General features: G+C 37.6%; 2 protein-coding genes across 9 annotated transcripts in view; one reads left to right on the top strand and one right to left on the bottom strand.

Moving 5' to 3' along the window:
• trappc12 (trafficking protein particle complex subunit 12) overlaps nucleotides 1-25,317 on the top strand; it is a 99,628-nt gene that overhangs the window by 57,146 nt on the left and 17,165 nt on the right. For all 8 annotated transcript variants that reach the window (XR_011340359.1, XM_069886194.1, XM_069886196.1 and 5 more), the window contains exons 6-8: nucleotides 8,543-8,655; nucleotides 21,441-21,513; nucleotides 23,441-23,514. Coding sequence is in view for 7 of the 8 variants with exons in the window: in XM_069886194.1 (XP_069742295.1) it covers nucleotides 8,543-8,655; nucleotides 21,441-21,513; nucleotides 23,441-23,514 (260 nt within the window). In the remaining variant the exon portion in view is untranslated. The remainder of the gene's footprint in view (nucleotides 1-8,542; nucleotides 8,656-21,440; nucleotides 21,514-23,440; nucleotides 23,515-25,317) is intronic.
• The window catches only part of rnaseh1 (ribonuclease H1), a 49,758-nt gene continuing 48,584 nt past the window's right edge, over nucleotides 24,144-25,317 (bottom strand). The window contains exon 11 of the transcript XR_011340363.1: nucleotides 24,144-24,285. The gene's annotated coding sequence lies outside the window, so the exon portion shown is untranslated. The remainder of the gene's footprint in view (nucleotides 24,286-25,317) is intronic.

Consider the following 25,317-nt stretch of genomic DNA (forward strand, 5'->3'; position numbering starts at 1 on the left):
ATTCCGAAACACCAGTCATGGACCAAGTATCAAATATCAATGAGACAGAATAGGGGAAGGAGATTGATGCTAAGATAACAATCTATCTATAAGTATCAATGGTGTTGAAGTTGAATGAGTAGATAAATTCAGTCATTGTGGCATTAATTCAGGGGCTTGACACATGCAAGGAATTAACCATCTTTAAGCCCATTGATCCTTATTGTCACAATTTTGAGCCTACTCCCTTATGGGAGGAGGGATAAGAAAATGTATCTGGGGTGTAATGGATCTTTCAGTATGTTGGGTGCCCTTTCTTGGTTGTGAGAAAGGTAGATAGAGATTTTGGAGGGGAGGGATGTTTCTGTTATGTTCTGAGCTGTATTCACTACTTGGTCCCACTTCCAATCTTAAGCAGAGCAGTTCCCCTACCACACTACGATGCTTCAAGCAAGTGATGTTTTTGATAGTGCACCTGTAGATCATGTTGAGGGACACAGCAATCTTCTTCAGTCTTTTAAGAAAATGATGGTGTACCTATGCTTCCTTGAATGTCACATCAACGTGATTGGTCCATGGCAGGTCATTGGAGATGCTCATTTCAAAAATTTGAAATGTGACAGTCAAGGAAGCATACGAAATCAGAGCAGGAGTGTCTATTCACCCCATTGAGCCTGCTTAATCATTCAGCAAGTTGATGGCTGATGACCACATCATCACTTTTGTGTCCTGGCCCTATATTCCTGTGATTCCTCTATTATCCAGAAACCTATTTATCTCAGATTTCAATGCAATGAATTTCTAATTTTCCAGATGGAGAATTCCAAAACTTCACAATGCATCTGATGAAATTAAAATCCTAAATGGATAATTTTTGCGAAACTGTAATGTTCAATTCTAATCTTTAGGCCAGGAACATTCCTTCCTTTCACTACCCTTTTGAACCAAACTTTCATTATTTTGGAGAATTTGGGTCCAGTCTTCACCACAAATCCACCTATGACAGCTCAAAAAATTATAAAAATTCAAGTTTATGTTCATACCTGGTACAATGAGAAGGGTTTGTTCTGTGAGCAGTCTAGCAAGTTCACTTTGGAGGAGCAAGAGGACATGTAGAGTTAAAGTAAGAAGAACAAATAGTACATTACAAGGATGGCATGGGAACATTATTGTAAGGTTTATTCAGAAGCCTGATGGATGTGGGGAAGAAACTGTCTTTGAGCATATTAATGGGTGACCTCACACTCTTGAACATTCTCCCCAATGGAAGGAAGGAAAATAAAGTGTAGCCGGTATCTGGCCTGTATCTGAGATGTCGCCGGTGAACTTAAACATGGACTTGCAACAGTATTTGGCTATGCAGATACGGATATAGAAGGAGTGTAGGAGGGGTCTGAGTGCACATCCTTGTGGAGAGTTGTCATGGAAGGGTGTTGTTTTCCATCTTCATTGATTGCAGTCAATTTGGCAGGATGTAGATGCAGAGGGGGCTGCTGAGGCCAAGGGATGAGTTTATTGAGGACCATTATATTTGAAGGTTAAGCTGTAGTTGATAAATGGTAGTCTGACATGGGTGTCTTTGGTATTTAGATGTTTCAGTGCAGGGCCAGGGAGATGCCATTTGCTCTGGACCTGTTTGGGCAGTCGACAAATTAAAGTGGATTTGGGCTGGTTGGACATAGGAGTTGATGTGAGCCATGGCTAACCTCTGAACATGCTTCATGATGCTGGATCGCAGAACCTCCAGATAAAAACTATTTAGGCTTGTTCTTGTGCTTTTCTTTAGTACTCGGATGGTAGAAGCCTTCTTGAAATGGGTCTAGGATATTTTGATGTCCACAGTTTGGCGCTAACAGTTAAGAAACTAGTTAGGAATTCCCTGCCCGGCCCACTCACTGTTTGCTGGCTGACTCCGTCCTGCTGCACTGCTGAACCACTGGTGTTGCAGAAACTCCCTCCCCTGGCAAACAAGGGATTTTGGTTGCATTTCTCCTCCCCCCCCCCCCCCCAACTATGACCACTGGTAACACTCCCTCCCCAGGGCAACACTATTCCTCCCCTGGGGAGAGGAGAGGAGGCATGAAGTTTGGGAGGTTTACACAGATGCTGGAATCAATCAGTATCTGTGGGGAGAGGACAACAATTTTTTTGCAATTATTGCCACATACTGGGATTATACAGGTAATCACTTATTGTATATATTATATTTCATTATATGTAATTAAAATTGCCTTCAATGAACAATTTTTTATAATTAAAGCTACAATAAATGATAAATATATCGTTATAATTTACAAAAGGCTCTTGTTTGCTGAGCCAAAATGTCTGAGGGGGTAGAAAAGTCATGTTTTTTTTTTTGCCATAATATCCAGCACCAAACTGCGGATTCCAAGATGTCCAATTCTGTCTTAAAACAGGTCAGATCTGCAGCCTGTTTCCAGGAGAGATTAAACATACCTGTGAATATACTTATCAACTGACCTACACAGGCTTTCAGGACATGTGCAACTGGGCCAGTCACTTTCCATGCGTTCACACTCCAAAAAGCTGATCTGACTTCCAGCAGTGACCAGGGGTGCAAGAGCACTTCAACTAGTTGAGGTGGATGTTACTGCTTCACTGGTTTCCTGTTCAAAATGAGCAGAGAATACATTAAGCTCAATGGGGAGTGTTGCACTGTTGCATGCTATGCTGCATGCTTTGCACTGTACACCATATAACTTGCATGCCTTTCCATAGTCACCATGAGTCCAATGTGCTCTCATGGGATTTGATCTTAGTGTGGTATGCCTCTTGGCTTCCCTAATGTCATTATGAAGATCGTACAAGGATTTCTTTTATAGGGTAGGGTTTCTTGACTTGAATGCCTCAAATCTATTGTTTCCATTTGGGGAAAACCTGTATTAGCCTCTTAGTCACACAGTCTTCTTGTGAAGTTAGTAACAGTAAACAATTAACAGCTAAAAGTAGGTTGAATCGATAGAAGGAGCTAAAGACATCTGCAAAGAATGCGAAAACTTGATCTGACGATTGTCTTGAGGATTGTTCTGTTTGTTTTTGTTGTGTTTTGGCATCAATCTATTCCTCTTGTCATATTTTACAAATTACGGCATTTTGTTTTCATTAAACAACAGATAAAATCAATGGTTGCTTTAATACCCCGGATTTTTCTGCATATTTTAAGGACTATGCCTGTCAGTATTTACCATTGATGCTCCTTCACTGTGAAAGGCAATAAACTGTGGAAAATTATTTCTCTCTAGCAAGAATACTGAGTGAGGAGAGCTATTTAATCAGCATTCTTTAGCATCTGTTAGGAATAATGAGCTGCGACTATTTAATAACTATATACCAATTTTTGTCTGATCAACTTATCCCATCATAGTGGCTCCTCATCAGAGAACTAGTTCAATTACAAATCTTCAGGTTTTTGAAACTGCATATTGAGTGAGTAATGTTCAATTTCGAAAAGAATAAAGAAGTTTCATTTATGTGCTGTTGATTTTGACCCAAAAAGTGTTTGACTGCCAGTGAGAATTTTTGAGGTGTAATTGTCAGAATGTTTAAATTTTATTCCAGTACTGTCTACATTCTTTCAAATCACACACATTTCTGTACAGAACATCTGCTGAAGTACCTTCAGTGCAACTGGATCCAAATCTTCAAGCTTCCTCTTTAACATAAGAAATGGAAACAGAAGTAGGCAGGCCATCTGGTCCATCAAGCCTATTCGGCCATATGGCTAATCTGATGATAGGCTCATCTCTACTTACCTTTTCTTTTTTCCATATCCTTCAATCCCTTGCTATGTAAAATTCTATCCAACCTTGTCTTAAATATATTTACAGAGATAGTCTCCACTGTTTCAGTTGGCAGCAAATTCCAAAATTCACTACTCACAGGGAAAAGCAGCTTCTCCTCATCTCTGCTATTAAATCTACTACCCTGAATCTTGAGGCTATGTCCCCTAGTTCTGGTCTCTCCTACCAAAGGGAACTACTTGCCTACCTCTTATCTGTACCTTTCATAATTTTATATGTTGCTATCAGATCCCCTCTCATTCTTCTAAATTCCAGCGAGTACTGTCCTAGGCAACTCAATCTCTCTGGAACAACCTGGTGAACATCTTCTGCATCACCTCCAAAGCCAATGCATCCTTCCTCAAGTAAAGAGACATGTAGGAACTTTGTGGGAACATCATAACCTGATGGATTACATGAAGATTGCTTATTGCTACCTCTTAAAGGGCAACAAGAGATGGGCAATGAATACTGGCCAAGCCAACATTGCAAATATCAAGTGAAGAAGTAAATATAAAAATAATCTAAAGGCCAAAATGAATATCAACATGGATTATCTTGTATTTTTCACTCTCCAAAATTGTTCTTGCAACCTTCGAGATATTACTCAGTTAACAATCTCAATTCAGTTATGAACCATCTGATGTATTTGAGCTCATTGGACCCAATAATCTACAGTGTTCTTGGAGAAAGAATTAAAAATTCTGAATTTACTTATTTAGTAGTATTCCTGTTAATGTTTTGAATTAAAGTGAAATATTTTTTTTCTGTGTTCTTGCATTAAATGCATTAAGTATTTACTTTATTCTAGCATACCAGCCTTTACATTTCTTTTCCCAATTACAATTGGTTATTATTTTCCAAATTAATTCTTTGTAATCCATTTTGGAATTCCTTTCTTATTAGACATTATCTATATCTAGAGGAAATACAGATAAGGAAGAAAAACTATTGACTCAGAGGATATACAATAGAAGTCCCATAATCTGGCAGTGTCAAGGCTTTGGTGCTGAATGAATACATTTTCTGGACTATCAGATGCTAGTTCTAATAAAATACCAACATACTTTCATTTCACTTTTTAACATGTTACACAGTATTATAATAAATTTCCCAGTGAAATAAGTGAGCTTAAAGAGAGCAAGAATTATATAAGCACTCTGGCCCTTATTATTGATCTCTAGAGTTCTAGACCAAATCCAGTTGTAGTCCCAGCTCACACTCTGGACCTTGGTCCTGGCTGTAAACCCTGCTCTTGCTCCAGTAATGAGTGAGCCAGATAGCAAACTATCAGGATTTCTGAATAATCGGATGCTAGATTATTGGAATATTAATTGTGTGCACCCAGTGAGTGAATTCACAAATAAATTTCATAGATTTTTCTATTTAATAAAAGATGTATTTACAATTATGGAAAGCAGAAAGTTTGCAAGAATGTAGCTTCCTCTGTAAATGAAAGATTTAATTCAGTTGTAACTTTAGTGGTGGCAGATCATTTGCGTGAACCAAAGTTGACATTTAAGTGGTTAGCCCAATTTGAACAAGGACGATGTAAACTATAAACATAAACTGATTGCTCTTTGCTGACACTGGCCTATGATTTAAATTGATTCAATCCACAAGAATGTGGATTCCATGTGAAACAGAAGGGTTTGAGTCATGATGTTGGTTAAGGGTGAAAGTAAAATAACACTTTGGCCCAGCTTGTTTGACATGGTTTTACTTCAGTAACCCTATTGACATCCTGTGTGATAGGTTGGATCTGAGATATGTTGGCCTCAAGGTGGATGAAAGGCAAGAAGTAATTGTGATGGCTACTTTTCTAACTGGAAGACTGTACAAAGTGGTGCACATCATAGTTTGTAATATATGTTTAAAATATTTGGTTGAGAATATAGCTGATCTGATTAGTAAGACAACACAAACATTGGTGGAGTTCTAGATAGCAAAGAAAACTTTCCAAGATATCATTGATATGGGTCAGCTAGAAAGTTGGACTTCATATCTCTTTCAATCAAAAATCATAAAACTAGCATTATTCTCCTTTGATTTTAAGGTGAAAGCATGGATTTGTGTTCTTCAGTATTGGAGAACAATACAATCTAATTTTAAGGCTATATACTGTATACTTGCTCATTTGTGTGTTAGCTTTGATTTCCCTTGTTCCCTACTCTCATATCCCTCCTTCTCATAACCTTCCTTCCCCTATGTTTAACCACTGACATTGCAGCATTCCCTCAGCACTGAACTCATGTTGGGCTATATTGTGCTCTGAAATAGTATTTGCTCAACCTTCTTCAATTTTATTATTGCATTGACTTAGACATTAGTTACTTGTATGGAGCAACAAATAAAAATCTACTGGAGGAATTTAGTGGGTTCAGCAGCACCAAAGGGAGAAAAAGTATTGTCAGTCTTTAGGGTAAGAACACTTTGTCAATACTTGATGTTGGCCGTTAATTTTCTCCCATTGATGCCGTTCAATCTGTAGTTCTTCCAGCAGTTCATGCTTTTGTTTCAGATTCCAACATCTGCAATGTCTTGAGTCACGACTTAGCTGGTCATTTACCTTGAAAGTAATTAAAATATCAGAACTGATTGAATGGAATAGAATAATTTTGGATAAATAAATAGAGTATTGTACATGAAAGATAAAGGGTGAGATAAAATCCTCGATTCCGAAACTCTTGTACAGCATGCACACAGATATGGACTTCTCATAAATGGATTGATCCTGTACAACATGTTCCATGTCATTAAATCATTGCCATTAGTGAGTAGTTGTAGTATGTAAATTACTCCCATTTGCTTATGCATTTCTTGGAATCTGGACATCATAATCAAAGCCATTATTTATTGCCCATCTTCAACTGCCCTTGAAGAGGTAGTAATGAGTAGTCTTCTTGAACCACTCCAGATCTCTGGAAAAGCTATTCCCACAATGCCATTGGCTAAGGAGTTCCAAGATTTGATTCAAAAAGAAGAGGGACTGATGATTTAAAGCACTTTCTGCCCTTACTCTGTTCTCTGGTGGAAGTTTCAGGTTTGAGAGGTTCTATTAGAGGAGTCTCAGAAAGCAATTGGAGAGTATTTTGTAGATGGTACATACTATAGTCACTGTGCACTGGTGATGGAGTCCTAATCAAGTGAGCTACCTTGCCCTGACTATTGTTGAAAATCTTGAGTGTTGTAATTGAAGTCATTAAGGCAAGTAAACTGATCTATCACACTGCTAACTTGTCTGGAAAGTGGCAGAAAGGCTTTGTGGTATCAGGAAGTGAATCACCTATGGCACAATACTAATTTTCTGTTATTGTAGCTGTGGTATTTATGTGACGAGCCCAGTTTGAATTATTTCCTGCTTTATTTTTGATGCTTAAGGGCTCTGTCTGTTTTCAGCATTCTTAACTGTATGCATACTTTTTTTTTCTTGATTAAATTTACATCTCTCATCATCCAAAGGTCCTGAACCTTGCTGTCTTTGCCTTTCTTCCTCAGTAGGACATGCCCATCCAGAATTCTGATCAGCTGGTCCTTAAACGTGTCAAATGTGTGCTCACCTAATAACAATTACTTCCAATCTATTCCCACCCCCAACCACCACTCTTGCCTAATACTGTATAATTTTCCTTCCCTGTATTTAGCACTTTTTCCCAAAGTCCAGTCTTACCCTTATCTATAATCATCTGAAAACTTGAAGACTTGTTATTGTTATTGTTGTTCCACACTACGCTCTCATTGAAATCTCACAGGATCATTTACTAATACAAGGTGTAGAATAGCCTTTCCCTTGTTGGATTGTCCTCTTGGGTGCATCTAACAAATTCTACCCCATTTCAGCCTCTTGCACCAAAGAAGTCCCAGTCGATGTTAGGAAATTAAAATCACGGACTTCAACCCTCTCCCTTTTACATGTTTCCATAATCTGCTATCATATCTGTTCCTGTATCTTCCACTGGCCATTGGGAGGCCTTTAATATAACCCTAGTTACATAGTTGCAGTGCCTTTCTTTATTTCTTTGTTCTATCCATATTGCCTCAGTAGATGAGCTCTCTATTATATTCTCTTTAATGTAATTGTGAGATTCTTTCTGATCAGTAATTCAACTTCTCCATCACTTGTACATCCATCTCTATCATATCTGAAATGTCAGAACATTGGAAAATTAAGATGCCCCCCTCTCAACTAATTGCAGAAGAAGTTCCAGAATTTAGGTCCTACATTGATGAGGAAACATGGTGACTTAGCTGGGAATCTACACTAGACTGTTGTGACAGTCAGTACACTTGAACAGAATTTTATTTTGGAGCATGTTGACATGAAATGCAAAATATAAGTACCAGTAAAGATATCAAACAACCAATAGTTTACTACAAAGGCAAATGTTTACTGCAAAGGCAAATGATTTGTCTGGCTTGCATTTCCTTGTTTTAAAAAATATAACTCCCAAAAATACACAAAAAGTCAAAGAAACAACAACTCCTCAACATTTGTTTGTTTAAAAATGTAGTAATATTAATATGCATATAAATCACTTCCAATATGTTGGGGAATGGAGCCATGTGCTGACATCACTTTGGGCAAGACTTGAGTGTTTATTGTTAACTACAGTTTATCTTCAGTCACAAATGTTTTGAAGTAAAATCATCCTCAAAATGATTAATAATCAATTCAAAATGTACAGGTAACAACACCAAAGAAGCAGAACCAGAAATGGTTGATTCTCCTTTGTAGTTATAATTTCTTTCAATTCCACTTATAGGGTCCATGATACCATTTTCAATGAGAATCCTACATGCAGAGCTGCCACAATATTTGGGAAAGCCACAGGAGTCATTGGACAGGCTGCATGGCCTGAAAGTAATTTGCCAAAAGGTAGGAACTTGAGAAATAAAGGTGTACTTGTGGGTTGTCCATTTGATCATGTGATGAAGAAATGCAGTTTGCATAATCATGTTCAGCATTTATGAACATGGCTGATGTCAGAAGGACTTTCAAAATAAACTGCTTGCATGTTAATACATCACAGCTAGTTGATTGCCTCCCCATAAATTCTTTAGTATGTAAATTTTAACTTATTTCTGATTGCTGTACCTGACCATGTGAAACAGCAGCCTTTCCTTGTGAGAACTTTTAAGCTGTAATGAGGTACCAAACATAGCACATGATAGCCTATTCTTTCACAACAATCACCACCTCTTTCTCACCAATCAGAATTCTATACAAGATGTGCATATTGTTCTTAGTAATTTTCCATGGAATTTATTGTGAGAAAATGGAATTTATCATGAGAAAATCACATGTACAAAAATTCTTTAATTTTTCTCCATTACAGGCAACCAGCGTAGCTTGCAGTTGCCATTAAATTGGTCCATGCAATTAAAATGACTGCTCTTTATGAAGTAAATGATTTGAGAATCTGGTGGTACGATCTTTATGGAGCAGAATTGCAGCATCACATTTGAAATATTGAAGTCTCAACGTAAATCCGGTAGTTGGAAGATGACATAAGCAATCTAAAGATCATTTTTCAAAATTCTCAGCACTGAAATGAAAAACAGAAAATGCTGGAAAATCTGAATAGGTAGTATCTGTGGAAAGTCCTCCACCCATCTCCTGCCCTCCCTAAATTAGGAGTAATGGAACCACCAGTCCATGATGGTGATGGAATTTTAGTGTGCTAGGCTATTATAGCCTCTGCTAGTATTCCTGATATTCTGGTAGCTTTGAGAGCTTGCAGCTATTTTCCCTGACATATATAGAAATTCTGTACATGAGGGACCTTGTATGTCTACAGTTGTTAAATCATTTTATTTCTCTTCAAAGATAACTTTTGAACATTGTTAGCACCTATCACACAAACTAGTGTCAGAAATTGTTGAACAAAGTATTCTTAGCATCAAAATTGTATTCCTCAAATAGACTGGTTTCCCATTTTCTAAACACTTAATTTGGTTGCTTATAAGATAATTCTTTTTTTTTCACATAGAAATGACTGAATTATCTCAATTGTGTACCACAGGATCAAAATGTTGACAAGAATTGGCCGAAAAAGCACCTGATTACATCCAGTTTATAAATAACATGGCCCTCAACTTATGGACTCTTCATTCCCACTTCTTTAAAATTAATTTTTCCCTGTAGCATGGGAATAATTTAAAAAAAAAATAGAATTTGCTTCAGTTCTCTGGTTCAAAATTCTGAATTGTTTCCCCTTGGGTTATGGACACTAAATTATGCCTTTAAATTTAGACACACAGGACGGTAACCAGCCATTTTGGCCGAGGAGTCTATGCTGCCCTATTAGACGACACACACAATATGTTTTGAATGTTGGGAGGAAGCAGGAGCCCCCATGGAAAGCCCACGCTGATACGGGGAAAACATACAAATTCCTTACAGATAGCGCGGGATTCAAACTGACACTGTAAAGGCCAAATGTCCTCAAAAATTGCTTATGGCTATTAAAACACAACCTGGCTTTCTGCTTTAGATCTAAGATATAATTTTTAATTTTGATGTCACAGAAAGAAACAGTGGAAAACCTTAAGTAAAAGGATACACTATTCAGGTTATATTTTTGTTGCATTATGGATAAAATATTTCCCTAATTTCATTTTATAAATCTTCAGTCTTTTAAAGAAGAACCTTTGATGGAGTGCAAGTAATCCCTGGATTACAGGGGGTTAGTATTCCAAGAAAATAGTGTGTATTATGATTTGCAATAGCATGGAGTTGCATCACCTGTGTGTTTCAATAAATTAGTGATTTTTAAAATTTGTATTGATTAACTTTTTATCACATAAATTTCGTGAGAGCAAGTTTTATTCCATATCTCGAATTTTTCGATAGTGATATTAGAATTCTGTAAGAGTGAATGGCCCTAATGTAGAGCTAATGTAAATGTACTTTTATATACAGGTAACCCCCACATTGCATTATTGCCAAATAACGATCAAAAACCTGGGAAACAAACAAAAGATCTGTAAAAAGTTTCAACTCTTATTTCTTGATGTATGTGTAGAACAATGTGTTACCGAAACTCATGATGTGGACCCTTTTCTCAGAACCCAACTCGAGTAATGCAAGGGTTGCCTGTATTCACTATGCTATGTGCATTAACTTCAGTTGTATTACCCTAGTTAAATTAATTGGGTTATTTATTTTGCAAACTCTGGACTTTGTTTACATTTCTAATTTAATAATGCAGGAAAACTTAAAGTGTACTTATTTCTCAAAATTAAAAATTCAAGGAACAATGTACAGTAAAACCCTGGTATCTGGCACCTATGGGTATTGGTAGATGCCAAATCGGTGTATTTTCCGGTTGCTTGAGACTTTTCTTACAATGCTTAACAAATGCACCTGCATTAAGAATAAACAGTTTAAAAGATAAAAAGACAAAAATACTACACTGTACTTGCACTGAACAAACTTCACTTGCATGAATATATAAACCTTAAAGAATTTTGCTTTACTTTCAGCCACATTCTTTGAAAACATTTAATCATCGCTGCATCTACAAGTTCCTTCCCCTCCACAGAGCTGCCCAAAAGATGAACAAAACATGGTACATAATTGACCCTTACTCCCCCTTATCTTCCCCCCACCCCCCCAACCAAGTTTACAGGTAAAATCTCTGACCGGGGTGACTTACTAAGCAGAAAAAAGGAGACACTTAAAGAGAGTCACCCCAACAGCAAGCAGCATCAACTAGCTTTTCAACCTGTGCTACACCATTTCATTCAAACACAACTTTATTCAAATAGCTACTGTGAGCAAAGCTCGACCAAGGCACTTCGCAGGCTGAATATTTGCTCCCATCTTCACCAAAGGTTTATGTGTTACTTCAGAGAACATTTACTTTTACCATTTTAAACTTGCTTATTTTTCCCTATTATTCTTATTTTAATTTATTTTCCTTGTTTTTTTTGTTTATTTTGCCATTGCTTGAGGCTGCCGGTTGCTTGAATTCCATATACCAGGGGTTTTACTGTATATTTAAACATTTGTTTATGTAGTACATTCAATTTAATATGCAGGAAACATAACATTGAGTCACAAGAGTTCTACACCACTGAAAAAGGCCTTTCAGCCCAAAATGTCTGTGCCAACCAAGCTAGTCCCATTGGTCTGCATTTGGCCTATGTCTCTCCAATCCTCTCCAATCCATTCACACTAATGCAGAGAAACAGCCCCTTCAGCTCATTTAGCCTCTGCCAAACAATTATTCCGCCTAATACCATCAACCTATACTCAACCATAGCCCTCCATACCTCTCCCATCCATGTACATATCCAAATTTCTCTTAAATGTTGAAATCGAACCCACATAAACTACTTCCACTTGCAGCTTGTTCCACACTCTCACCATCCTCTGAGTAAAGATGTCCCCCTCCCCATGTTCCCCTGAAACATTTCACCTTTCATCCTCAACCTAACTCCTCTTGTTCTTGTCTCACTCAACCTCAAATGAAGAGGTCTGCTTGAATTTACCCAATCCATACCCTTCATATTTTGTATACCTCTATCAAATCTTCCCTATTTTCTGATTCTCCAGAGAATTAGGACCTAACCTATTCAACCTTTGCCAATATTCGAGGAGCTGAGTTAGGGGAATGTTGTTGTAAACTTTCTCTGCATGCTTTCAATCTTACTGATATATTTTCTGTAAGTAGGTGATCAAAACTGTACACAATACTCTAAATTTAGTCTCATTAAAGTCTTGTACAAGTTCAGTGTAGCACCCCAACTGTTGTACTCTGTACTACATTGATTTATAAAGACCAATGTGCCAAAAGTTCTCTTGATTACCCTATCTACCTGTGACACCACTTCAAGGAATTATGTATTTGTATCTCAAATTCCTTTGTTCTACTGCATCCATGGTGTCCTACTGTTTACCATCCAACTCCTACTTTAGTTCATTCTCCCAAAGTGCAACACCTCATAGAGAGGTAAGGCCGGTAAGTTTCTTTAATAAATTTAATTAACTTCAGGAGAAGGTGATGGACACAGTAGTTAGGGCAGTACAATGCTCCAGTTGTAGGATGTCGGAAGTCAGGGACAGCACATTTGTTCCTGATGACTACACCTGCAAAAGATGCATCCATCTGCAGCTCCTGACAAACCAAGTTAGAGGTCTGGAGCTGGATGAACTTCAGATCTTAAGGGAAGCAGAGAGTTTCAGGGAGACAGTCACCCCTAAAAGGAAGGAGACAGGTAATTGGGTGACTGTCAGAAGAGGGAAGGGAAGAGGCAGATAGTGCAGAGCACCCCTGTGGCTGTTACCCTCAACAAGTATACTGTTTTGGATACTGTTGGGAGGGACGATCTATCTGGGACAAATTGTGGTGGTCACATCTCCAGCACAGAGGCTAGCGCCCCCCCCCCCCCCCCCGCCACCCTGGCTCAGAAGGGAAGGGAAGAGGAGAGCAATGGTGAGACAAATGGATAGGAGGTTGGGTGAACAAGATTGAAGCTTCCGGATGGTTTGTTGCCTCTCAGGTGCCAGGGTCAAGGATGTCTTTGATCGAGTTCATCACATTCTGGAGGGAGAAGGTGAGCAGCCAGATGCTGTGGTCCACATTGGGATCAATGATATAAATAGGAGTAGGGATGAGGTCCTGAGGAAAGAAGTTAAAAAGCTTGACCTTAAGTGTGGAAATCTCAGGATTGCTGCTTGTGCCACACCAGAGAGAGTAGGAACAGGAAGTTGTAGCAGAGGAATGCATGGCTGAAGAATTGGGGCAGGGTTTCAGATTTGTGAATCATTGGGATCTCTTCTGGGGAAGATCTGACTTGAACAAAAAGGACAGGCTGCACCTGAACTGGAAGTGGAGTAAGATCCTTGCAGGCAGGTTGGCTAGAGCTGTTGGGGAGGGTTTAAACTCATTTGGTAGAGGGGTGAGAATCAGAATCGTAAGTGCAGAGATTAGGGTAGAAGGACAAAAGCCTGATGCTATGTGCTCTGAGTTGGTGAGGAAGGACAGGCAGCATTGCTTTGTGAAGGGAAGGTCATGCCTCACAAGTCTAATTGAATTTTTTTTGAGGAGGTAACAAAAGAAATTGATGAGGGTAGGGCAGTAGATGTAGTCTACATGGATTTTTTAGCAAGGCATTTGACAAGGTCCCCCACAAGAGGCTCATCCAGAAAGTCGTGAGGCATGGGATCAGTGGAACCTTGCCTGTATGGATTTTAAAACTGGTTTGTAAAGAAAGCAGAGACTTAATGGAAGGAAAGTATTCTGCCTGGAGATGGGAACTAGAGGAATGCTGCAAAGATCTGTTCTGGGACCCTTGCTCTTTGTAATTTTTTTAAAATATATGTATATAAATGATCTGGTTGCAGTGGGTCCAGATCTTTGCTTAGATATGAGTTAATTCTGGCCATGAACAACCTCTCAAACCATTTCATCACAGTGGATGTGAGTACTACTGGATGATAGTCATTGAGACAGTTCACCCTGCTCTTCTTGGCACTGGGGTGGGATGATTAATGCTCTTTTTCACTCTCCTGCTTTCCTTCTTTGGTGTTTTCTCACATTTCTTATACTGTTCTGATCAAGCAGACCTGAAAATACATGATAAACGACAACAAACACAGTTGCAAATTTCACCATACTTCATTACTGCTTTACAATGTTGGGCACTGTCACACGCAGCTAGTCTCATTACAAGGGAATCTGCCACATGGCTCACAAGTTAGATATTTATATAGACAAACCCAACTTTCCAGAACAGTCAAACAGACCTTCAGAATCTTTTTCTATACAAGTACCTGTTTCTTTATGACTCATTAGGCCAGGTGGTGTCCCTTACCTATTGGTTCAATCTTATACTGTCTTGCTAAATCAGGAGATGTTCTTCACTTCTCCCAACATTTCAGGTATCCATTTCCAAAAAAATGTCACTGGATCTGTTCCTTCTATATCTTCTGGCAGTCCTACTACCTTAACATTATTACGCCGACTCTGATTTTCCAATGAGTCAATTTTCTTCAGAAATTCTCATTTTTGCACATCCCAACCCATAATACGTTGTTCAACATAATCCATCCTTTCCACATATCTTTCCACTTTGTTGTTTACAGTCACAAAATGCCCGTTTTATTTCTTTGAATTCATCTTGCACCGTGTCTACTGCTCTTAGTCATTTATTCACATCTTTTTTAATTGCAGACACTTCTTCCGATATATTGGCTATTTTCCCTCTCAATTCAGTCAGTTGAGTCTTATTATCTATAAAACCCTGAGTAAACTGTATTGCCATATTATCCATTCTTCGCATAAAATATCCCCTTCACCAACTGAAGCTTTAAAAGTTTGTAGTGGAGGAGATTTAAATCTTTTGAGGCCAACCTTCAATAATTCTTGCAGCTTGTAATATTGCTTCTTCTTCTTCTTCTTCTTCTTCCATCATTGTCAACATTTCTTCCTCCTCTTCTGCTCCACAGCGACCATCTCAGCCCGTGCCACTTGGCTGCGGGTCTGAATCCCCCCCCCCACCCCAAACTGAGCCGACATCGTCCGGCGGAGGCTGGTCATTCCCATAGCCTGGGCCCGATCGGGCGTAGTGCACATATGGAAATTTGGAGGCGGATGAATCTGACTGAGAAAGATTTTTCATTTTATTCTGCCCGTCACGATTCGTTCTCAAGAATAGATTTTTTTTGGTATCACATTTGTAAGGTAGAATTGGTAAGGCGGAATTCAAGAGTAGGATTTTGTCTGATCATTCACTATTGCTAATTTCATCTTGTGGCACTGAGGTGGCAGAAATCACCTACTATTGGAGATTTAATTAAATGTTGTTAAAAAAGCCTGAATTTATTAGATTTGTAAGAGATCAAATTAGTTTTGTTTTAGAAACAAACAAAGGTTCAGATCAGAGTAAGTTTACTTTATGGGATTCTTTAAAGGCATATTTGCGGGGTCAGATTATTAGTTACACAGCAAAATTGAAGAAGCAATATATGGCAAAAAGTCAGAATTTAGAAAAAGAAATTGCAATACTAGAGAAGAAATTTCAGAAAAATTCAACGGAGGATAATAAGATACAATTAACTAAATTGAAGGTCCATTATAATACAATGCAAACTTATAATTACGAAAAAATGATTCAACGATTGAAACAACGTTATTATAAGTTGGGTGAAAGAGCTCACAAGGTTTTAGCCTGGCAGTTAAAGACTGAATAAGTATCTAGAATGATTAATGCAGTTAGGAAAAATTCAGAAATAACTTATAAACCACAGGATATTAATGATGAATTTTGTACATTTTATCAGGACTTGTATACACCTGAAGGGACCTCTGACATGGAGCAGATTGAATCCTTTTTGGCTAATTTAAATTTACCTTTGTTAAATGATGAGGATATTAGGGAATTGGATGGTCCATATACTGATTTGGACTTAAAGAGGCATTGCAATTTATGCCGAGTGGGAAATCGCCTGGACAAGATGAATTTACAATGGAATTTTACAATTTTATGATTTGTTACTTCTTGTATGTACAGATGTATTTAAACAAGCGACTGACATAGGTTTATTTCCAGAGTCATTTTCAAGGGCATTAATAACAAAGAAGGACAGAGACACATTAAAAGTAGCTTCATACAGACCAATATCTTTATTGAATGCGGATTACAAGATTGTAGCAAAGGTATTGGCAAACAGATTGGCTAATTTCTTACCAAAATTAGTACATGTGGATCAAGCAAGATTTATTCAGAATAGGTATTCAGCTGATAATGTTACTAAATTGATTACAATAATGAATGCTTCAAGACACCAACTCAACCAACCAATGATACTAGCGCTAGATGCGGAAAAAGCTTTTGACTGTGTGGAGTGGAATTTTTTATTCAAGGTGTTAGAAAGATTTAAATTTGGACCACTCTTTTCTGGTTGGGTTAAGGCATTATATACCAATCCCTCTGCTCGAGTGGTGACAAATGGGCATATTTCGCTGGTATTTAATTTGTTTAGATCAACTATAAGGGCTGTCCGCTGTCACTAGCCTTATTTGCATTAGTTATAGAACCTCTGGCTCAAGCAATTAGACAAGAAATTAATATTAAGGGAATTACAATTGGTGGTCAAGAGTATAAAATTAATCTGTTTGCAGATGATGTGTTGATATATCTGTCTCATTCCAAAAGTTCTTTAGAACCGTTACAAAATTTATTGAAAAGATATGGGGTAATTTTGGGGTACAAAGTAAATTGGGATAAAAGTGAGATATTACCAATATTGGATTAAGATTATTCAGATTGTCGACAGCTTAGAAATTTAAATGGTCCAATAAAATTAAGTATTTAGGAGTAATAGTGGATAAAGAATATCAAAATTTATGTTTTAAACTATATGCCTCTATAAAATAAGATTAAATTTGATTTAAATAGATGGAAGGAGTTACCATTAACTTTGATTGGACAAGTTAATTGCATTAAAATGAATATTTATCCTCGTATTCAATATTTATTTCAGTCTATTTGGAGTGCTATATCGGGAAAATTCTTTAAGGAATTAAATAAAGCAGTTCATTTGTTTTTATGGAAAGGCAAGTTGTCAAGAGTTTCTACGTAAAAGTTGACATGGACGTATGATTTAGGTGGTCTTCAATTACCACACTTTCAGAATTATTATGAAACGGCACAATTAAAATTTATTAATAGGTTGTTTGATATTGAGCAACCTCCAGTATGGGCGAAGGTGGAGTTGGACCATATTTATGAGAGAAACATACATCACTTTATATATAAATGGAATCCATCACTCTAGAGCAGTATAAAATGCCAGTTTTGAAACATTTGCTGGATGTATGGTATAGATGAAATCAAATCATAGGATTGAAAGGTAAAATTTCAGCCATTATATCAGAACCAGATAATCCCATTTTCTTTGAATAATCCTTACTTGAAAGCTTGGGAATCAAAAGGTGTGATACTAGTTGAGGATTGTTTTGAAGCAGATCTATTTCTTTCTTTCAATAGATTTAGAGAGAAGTTCGGTATACTACCAAACACTTTATTTCTTTATTATAAAGAGATTTGAATGGGCAACTAAAGCGGCATCGTCTGCAAAGAGTAGTTCAGGGACAAGTTTCTCTTGTGTCTTGGTGTGAGCTTGCAGGCGCCTCAGATTGAAGAGACTGCCATCCGTGCGGTACCGGATGTAAACAGCGTCTTCATTGTTGGGGTCTTTCATGGCTTGGTTCAGCATCATGCTGAAGAAGATTGAAAAGAGGGTTGGTGCGAGAACACACTCTTTGCAGACGATGCTGCTTTAGTTGCCCATTCAGAGCCAGCTCTTCAGCGCTTGACGTCCTGCTTTGCGGAAACTGCCAAAATGTTTGGCCTGGAAGTCAGCCTGAAGAAAACTGAGGTCCTCCATCAGCCAGCTCCCCACCATGACTACCAGCCCCCCCACATCTCCATCGGGCACACAAAACTCAAAACGGTCAACCAGTTTACCTATCTCGGCTGCACCATTTCATCAGATGCAAGGATCGACAATGAGATAGACAACAGACTCGCCAAGGCAAATAGCGCCTTTGGAAGACTACACAAAAGAGTCTGGAAAAACAACCAACTGAAAAACCTCACAAAGATAAGCGTATACAGAGCCGTTGTCATACCCACACTCCTGTTCGGCTCCGAATCATGGGTCCTCTACCGGCACCACCTACGGCTCCTAGAACGCTTCCACCAGCGTTGTCTCCGCTCCATCCTCAACATCCATTGGAGCGCTTACATCCCTAACGTCGAAGTACTCGAGATGACAGAGGTCGACAGCATCGAGTCCACGCTGCTGAAGATCCAGCTGCGCTGGGTGGGTCACGTCTCCAGAATGGAGGACCATCGCCTTCCCAAGATCGTGTTATATGGCGAGCTCTCCACTGGCCACCGTGACAGAGGTGCACCAAAGAAAAGGTACAAGGACTGCCTAAAGAAATCTCTTGGTGCCTGCCACATTGACCACCGCCAGTGGGCTGATAACGCCTCAAACCGTGCATCTTGGCGCCTCACAGTTTGGCGGGCAGCAACCTCCTTTGAAGAAGACCGCAGAGCCCACCTCACTGACAAAAGGCAAAGGAGGAAAAACCCAACACCCAACCCCAACCAACCAATTTTCCCCTGCAACCGCTGCAATCGTGTCTGCCTGTCCCGCATCGGACTTGTCAGCCACAAACGAGCCTGCAGCTGACGTGGACTTTTTACCCCCTCCATAAATCTTCGTCCGCGAAGCCAAGCAAAAGAACAAAATTTGAGAAACTAATTGTTGATAAGGGGAAAAAGGGATTTATTTCAGAAATGTATATGTTACTACAGGAAAAGATGGTGAAGGTTGATGTATATAAAAAATGAAAGATAAATGGGAGAAGGACTTATCTATTCCTATTATCTTTGGAGGAGTAGTCTAATATGTGTGTTGACGGTGTCACAAAGTTAATTAATGTACAATATAGTTTGGTTAATTACCATTTTTTGCATCAGTTATATTTAACCCCTTGAAAAATTGAAAAAATATGGATTTTGTTCATCAGACTTTCGGTGTGGTGAACAGACAGATAGTTTTTTACATTCAGTATGGGAATGCACAAAAGTTAGACCTTTTTGGGAAAAAATTATTAAATTTTTGCAAGATTTATTCAAGATAAATCTATATGTTGATCCATGGGTATGTTTACTGGGATATATGAATACATTAACGACAGGTTTGTGACTGGAGAAACCTCAAATTGCATTTATACGTTTATACGTTTAGGACTGGCAGTAGCTAGAAAATGTATAGCTGTCAGTTGGAAAAATGATGTTGATTTGAGTATATAAAGGAGGCATAATGAAATTCAATCATGTATTTACTTGGAAAAGATAACTTACAATTTGTGGAATAATTATTTTTTTGTTAAAATGTGGAGTCTGTATTTTGAGGGTATGGGTTAAAAAAAAGATGTAAAAAGATGGCACACCACACAGCAACCTGTTAAAACCCGAAATGTTTTTTTTTGGGGGGAAGAAAGTTCTGAAGGAGGGGGTGGATTAGGTGGGAGGGAGGAGGAGGGGGTGTAGTAGGGGGTATTTTTTTAAATGAGTATATTTTATATGTTTATTTTGTAAAATTATTAAATAAAATTTTCAAAAATAATGTTCTTCATAATCAGCTTTAGCCTTTCTGAATCATCAACCTATTAGTTAATCAATGGAATGCACCTTGTTTGTTTCTCTACTGTTGTTAATACTTTAAGACTCACATTCCTCACTTCAAGTACAGTATAACTCCGATTATCTGAAATCAGATTCTCCAAAATCCTCATTTATCCAATTTTTTTTGGAGCCAAACAGACCTCACAGGTTGAAAAAAAAATTCATCCAACGTAAAATTAGAATGACAATTGTTCTCATTTCAGGTAACTTCCTCCCATCCCTGTTTCCATTTCTTCCTTATTGTCTTTTCTCTCCAACTCCTCTCAAACTGTGTGCCACTGTCTCCCAGCTACAAACTCTGTGCTCTTAACATTTCAACTTTGAAGACTCCCACTTACCAATCACACTTTTGACAGAAAATAACCTATCCCAATTCATGCTCGCCAACTCTGTTCTAATACCATCAAAATTATCCTTTCTCTAATTTAGAATTTCAACCTGAGGACCAGACCTATCCTTTTCCATAATGATCTTGAAACAAATGGCATTATGATCAGTGGATCCAGTATTTCCTTGTACACACTTTCATCACTTGCCCCATCTTGTTCCATAATCAGAGATTCAGCATTGCACCCTCTATAGTTGGGACCTTATGTATTAATTAAGGAAACTGTCCTGAACACATTTGACAAATTCTATGGGACTCCCAGTCAATATGTAGAAAGTTAAAATCACCTGCTATTACAACCTTGTGTTTCTTGCAACTGTCTGTTATAAATTTGCTCCTCCAGTTCCTCCTGTTTATAATATAATTTCATTAATGAGATCACCCATTTCCCATTCCTCAGTTCTCACCACATAGCCTCAGTAGACAAGTCCTCTATTCTGTCCTGTCTGACCACTGCTGTGAAATTTTCCCTGACGAGCAACACCACCTCTCCTTTCATCCCTTCCTCTCTATCATGACTAAAACAACAAAACCCTGAAATATTGAGCTACCAGTCTTGTTCATTCTGGAGCCAAGTCTCGCTACGAGCAACAATGTCATAATTCTGCGTGCTGATCCATGATGTAAGATCATTCACCTTTCTTTCCTGCAATACTCCTTGCATTGAAATTGAGGCAACCCAAGACATTATTCCCATCGTGCTTGACCATTTGATTTCTGACTTTGCAGGCTAAACATCTTTTTCCATATCCACTCTACTCTAGCAGTCTGGTTCCCATCTCCTTGCAACTCCACCTCCCATTCACACGCCACCCCCTCCATCCTCCTCACAGGTGCAGCACCAGCAAACCTTTCTGCAAGGCTATTGTCCCCCCCCCCCCACTCCAATTTTAAATACAAGTATCACCTTCCCAGGAAGAAAGGCAATGATCCATGATGAGACATTTTCCTTAAAATTTGTTAGAACAGGTGCTTTTATTTTTAAAATACTTTGTTAATTTAAGTATTTTAATGAATGCTTACACCTTCAAAGGTTTAAGACTGATTCCTATTTCATGCAGGTTCATGATAATTTGGAAAATGGACTAGCTGAAGATGGAAGTATGATCAGCATATCCTCTGAGAACAGACAAGGTAAGAAATTCCCTGACACTTTTTGTTTCAAGTCGAGTAATTCTCGTTTTTGCAGATACCAGAATGTTACACAAATAACAACCTACTTAAATCATTTTGACATGAAGAGCAGCCTAATAGCAACCTATTTTCATGTGGTAGATTTGGAATTTGTTTTAAACAATATTTTTCAAGCATTTTGCGATATGTAAGTTGTATTTTAAAAATCTTTGTGAGATCATTATAAAAGAAATTTTACATTGCTGTAAACTGAAACCCAAATAAAATGCAGCTAACATTTTGAAATTTGAAAGCTTTTCTGTAACCTATCAATAAAGTCTGTCAATTGTACATTAATATTCATCTTAACAAAAACAAAAATCTCGCAGCTACATGGGACAGATAATTCATGCTGACAAAAAAATTTATAGTCTTATGCATATCTGAGAAGTTTTGGATGCGCGGTTTAGTCAATTATGCAACTGAGGAAAATAGTGGAACAGAGAAGCACACCTAAAGGCCTGAACACTGCTGATCTGACTTTATGACATTCCAAATAATTGTTTATTTTGTTTGCATTTGATTTTTGTTGCTTGACTTAAAATATCTAAATTCCATGAAAATGCTAATATGCTAAATGCATGTTTAATGCTAAAATCCTATCTCTAGGTTAAGGAATAGATGCTACTGCTCAACCATCCGATTCCTAAACAGACTCAGAGACTCATTTCAGGATTCTTTGCTCATTATTTATTAGTTAATATTTCTATTTCTATATTTGCACAGTCATGTATATATTTCTTTCTTCTTGAGTACATATTACAGTTAACAATAATTAGAAATTCTACTTTGCCAGTAGGCAAAAGAATCTCAGTGTTGTATGTGATGTCATGTGTGTACTGACAAAAAAAAATTGTATTCTGATGATTGACTTCATCGTCTTTTTGTCACATCAAAGACTCTACATTTAACAATCATTTCAAAATTTGATTGAATGAGTCTGCTTTTCTCAATTTTGACACCTTCAAAGCTAACCATGATCGATTTTTATCACTTGATTATCATGACGCTCTTTCCATACTATCTCAGTCCTTGCCATGATTATCTTTCAATGTCACTTTACCATCATCTTTTATCTTTTCTAATTTTTATGAAAACTCATTAGACAAAATATTAACCAAGCATTTTTCACCACAGATGATATCTGACCTGCGAAGCATTTCTCGCACTTGTGGTTTGCATCTCAGATTCATCCAAACTAATATTGATTTTAGTTTTACTGTGACATGTTGGTGAGACACTTGGCCACATGTGGCTATGGATGTTTACTCTCACTTCTGATCCTGTGACTCTGTTGGCCAAGGACAGAGTAAAAAAAAAAGAAAAAAAAATCTCAATTTTATATTTCTCATCATTTCAGACCTGAAGGAAGTGATGTCATTCAGGAGATTCCTGTACAATTATAATCATATTTGTATCATCTAGCTAAATTGTTAGAGGTTAAATATTGACCATGGCCACCAGAATCAAAATAATGTTTGCAAAACATAGAACATGGTTCTTCAGACTGATTTTGTGCAGATTACATTATTATACTCTGAACTGTACAATGCTTAATTGGATTAGATTTTATTTAATTGTGTGGTAGACAGAATTTCTATCAGTTGCATTGTCTTTTCCAGGAAGATATTCTAACTACATTCTATTATAAATTTAAGAAAAATGTAGTGTCCACAATCATTAAAGCATTAACATGTTTTATAAATCGAATTGTAGTCATCATTGCACTGTTGAAGTGCATAAGTAATGTTTCTTTCTGAGAGTAATAATAGAATTAATAAGTTGATGCAATCCATTGACAATAACTGGTAGTTGAATTGCTGAAGCTAGTATCAGAAAGCAATTATTTGTCTGCCATATTTTTATGAGATGCTCTTGTGTCTTGCAGCTTCTATGCAGTTGTGGAGGTCACGTCTGGGGCGTGTGATGTACTCCATGGCAAACTGCCTGCTGATGATGAAGGTACGTGGGTGGCTGTGGGCTGCAGGATTACCGTATATATCTGATAATCTGAGCACTTCTGTAGGCAATGCACCAGTTTGTATATTGCAGCAGGTGGAAGAAACTGGGGTGTGCAGATGCTTTAAACCAAACACACCAGTTAAAGTCGATATATTCTTTTCATACTCCTTTCATGGCCTTTTATAAAATCCAAAACAATGCCTTGTTTGTATATTTATTGTTTCTTGCAACTCATGACAACAATAAGTGAGTAAACCAGAACACATCTGAAAATTGCTTTTCCTCACTGGATTATTGATTATTATTGCAACTACATGAAATGCTTGCAAAATAAATATTGGTGGAAACACAGGAAAAATACAATTCAATTAATTTTACTTCCAACCCTCATATTTTCTGTTACTGTGTCAAGTATGATAAATTGTTCCTGAGTTTTTGCTTTTTTAAATTATTTTTAACTCTACCACAAAAAATGCATGTTTACAAGAAATTGTTTACTTTTTTAAAAATAGCTAAGAACAGCAGGTATTTTTTTAAAATAAGACAAGCTAATAAATACTAATTAGAAAGTATAACTCCTTTGTCAATGGAACTGAAAAGAAATTTATTTATTGAAGCAATAGACATTTACTTTTTTGGAATATTACCTGAGATCATAATCAATCCAATTGATGGGTCAGAGGAGAACATTATCTGAAATTCTTCTTTCAAGCATGCCTGAATGTCCTATTAAAGCACAACACATTTGTGCCGAGCACCAGCTGTGATATTCTGTATGAAAAAATCAGTACAGGTCAATTTATTGTGTAGAACATCGCCCTCTGCTGTTAGAATCATTGCCACCAACACTGAATTAGGTTGAATCTTAATTCAGTTCATTTCCTTTCATTATTTTCACATATTTTACAGCCAAGGAGAGCACTTTACCCATCAAGTCTATGGTGGCCCATAGAGTATTTTCATCTATCCAATTTCTCACTTATTTTCCCTATAGCTTTTTTGTCTCACTCATGACTTGTCACCTTCTGCCTGAATATTTTGCCATCTACCCACACTAGAGTTTGATTTATAGTAACCAATTAACTGACCCTCTCGTATTTGCAGTTTTGATGAACATGTAGGAGCTAAGGGGAAACTGGTCATAAGAAAAACATGCAACCGCATGCAGTCGACACCATCATTCCATGCCACATCACTCTGCTGCTCAATAAACGTGAAAATTAGGAACTCAATCAATGTCTTTGATACGACAAAATTTGTGGGTATTGCTAAAACTAAGGGTTAATTCAGCATTTTGTGTGTAAATATTACAAACAAAGAATGAGGATTACAATGGAAAATAGAAGTTTAACAGATCAATCTGAGATGCTGCACTTTAATGGGTAACAGTAACTTGTATCTTCAATACAGTTAAATCTTCCCATGTGCTTAACTGCTATCAAACAAAACTGGACATGAAAGATGATTTTTAAATATATAAAACCAAAATCTTGATCAAAGCAAGGAAATATTGAATAAAAGCTAACTAACCTGCCAGTGCACTTTTTTTTTAGAAATAGGAGGAAATTGGAGCCTTTAAGGAGACCTGCTCACTCACAGAGAGAATGTGCAAACTGCACACAAATAGCACGCAAGACCAGAATCAAACTCAGTTCACTGTGCTACCCCCAATCCTAAAAGTTAGTCTTTTATTTCCATTCAAAACACATTGTTATATTTCCTCCATAATCTCAAGCTTTAGAACTCGCAACAAAACATCCTTGAAGATGCACTTAAACTTGAAAACAGCAATGATTCAAGATG

This window comes from Narcine bancroftii, chromosome 6 (assembly GCF_036971445.1).
Source record: "Narcine bancroftii isolate sNarBan1 chromosome 6, sNarBan1.hap1, whole genome shotgun sequence".
Lineage (NCBI taxonomy): Eukaryota > Metazoa > Chordata > Chondrichthyes > Torpediniformes > Narcinidae > Narcine > Narcine bancroftii.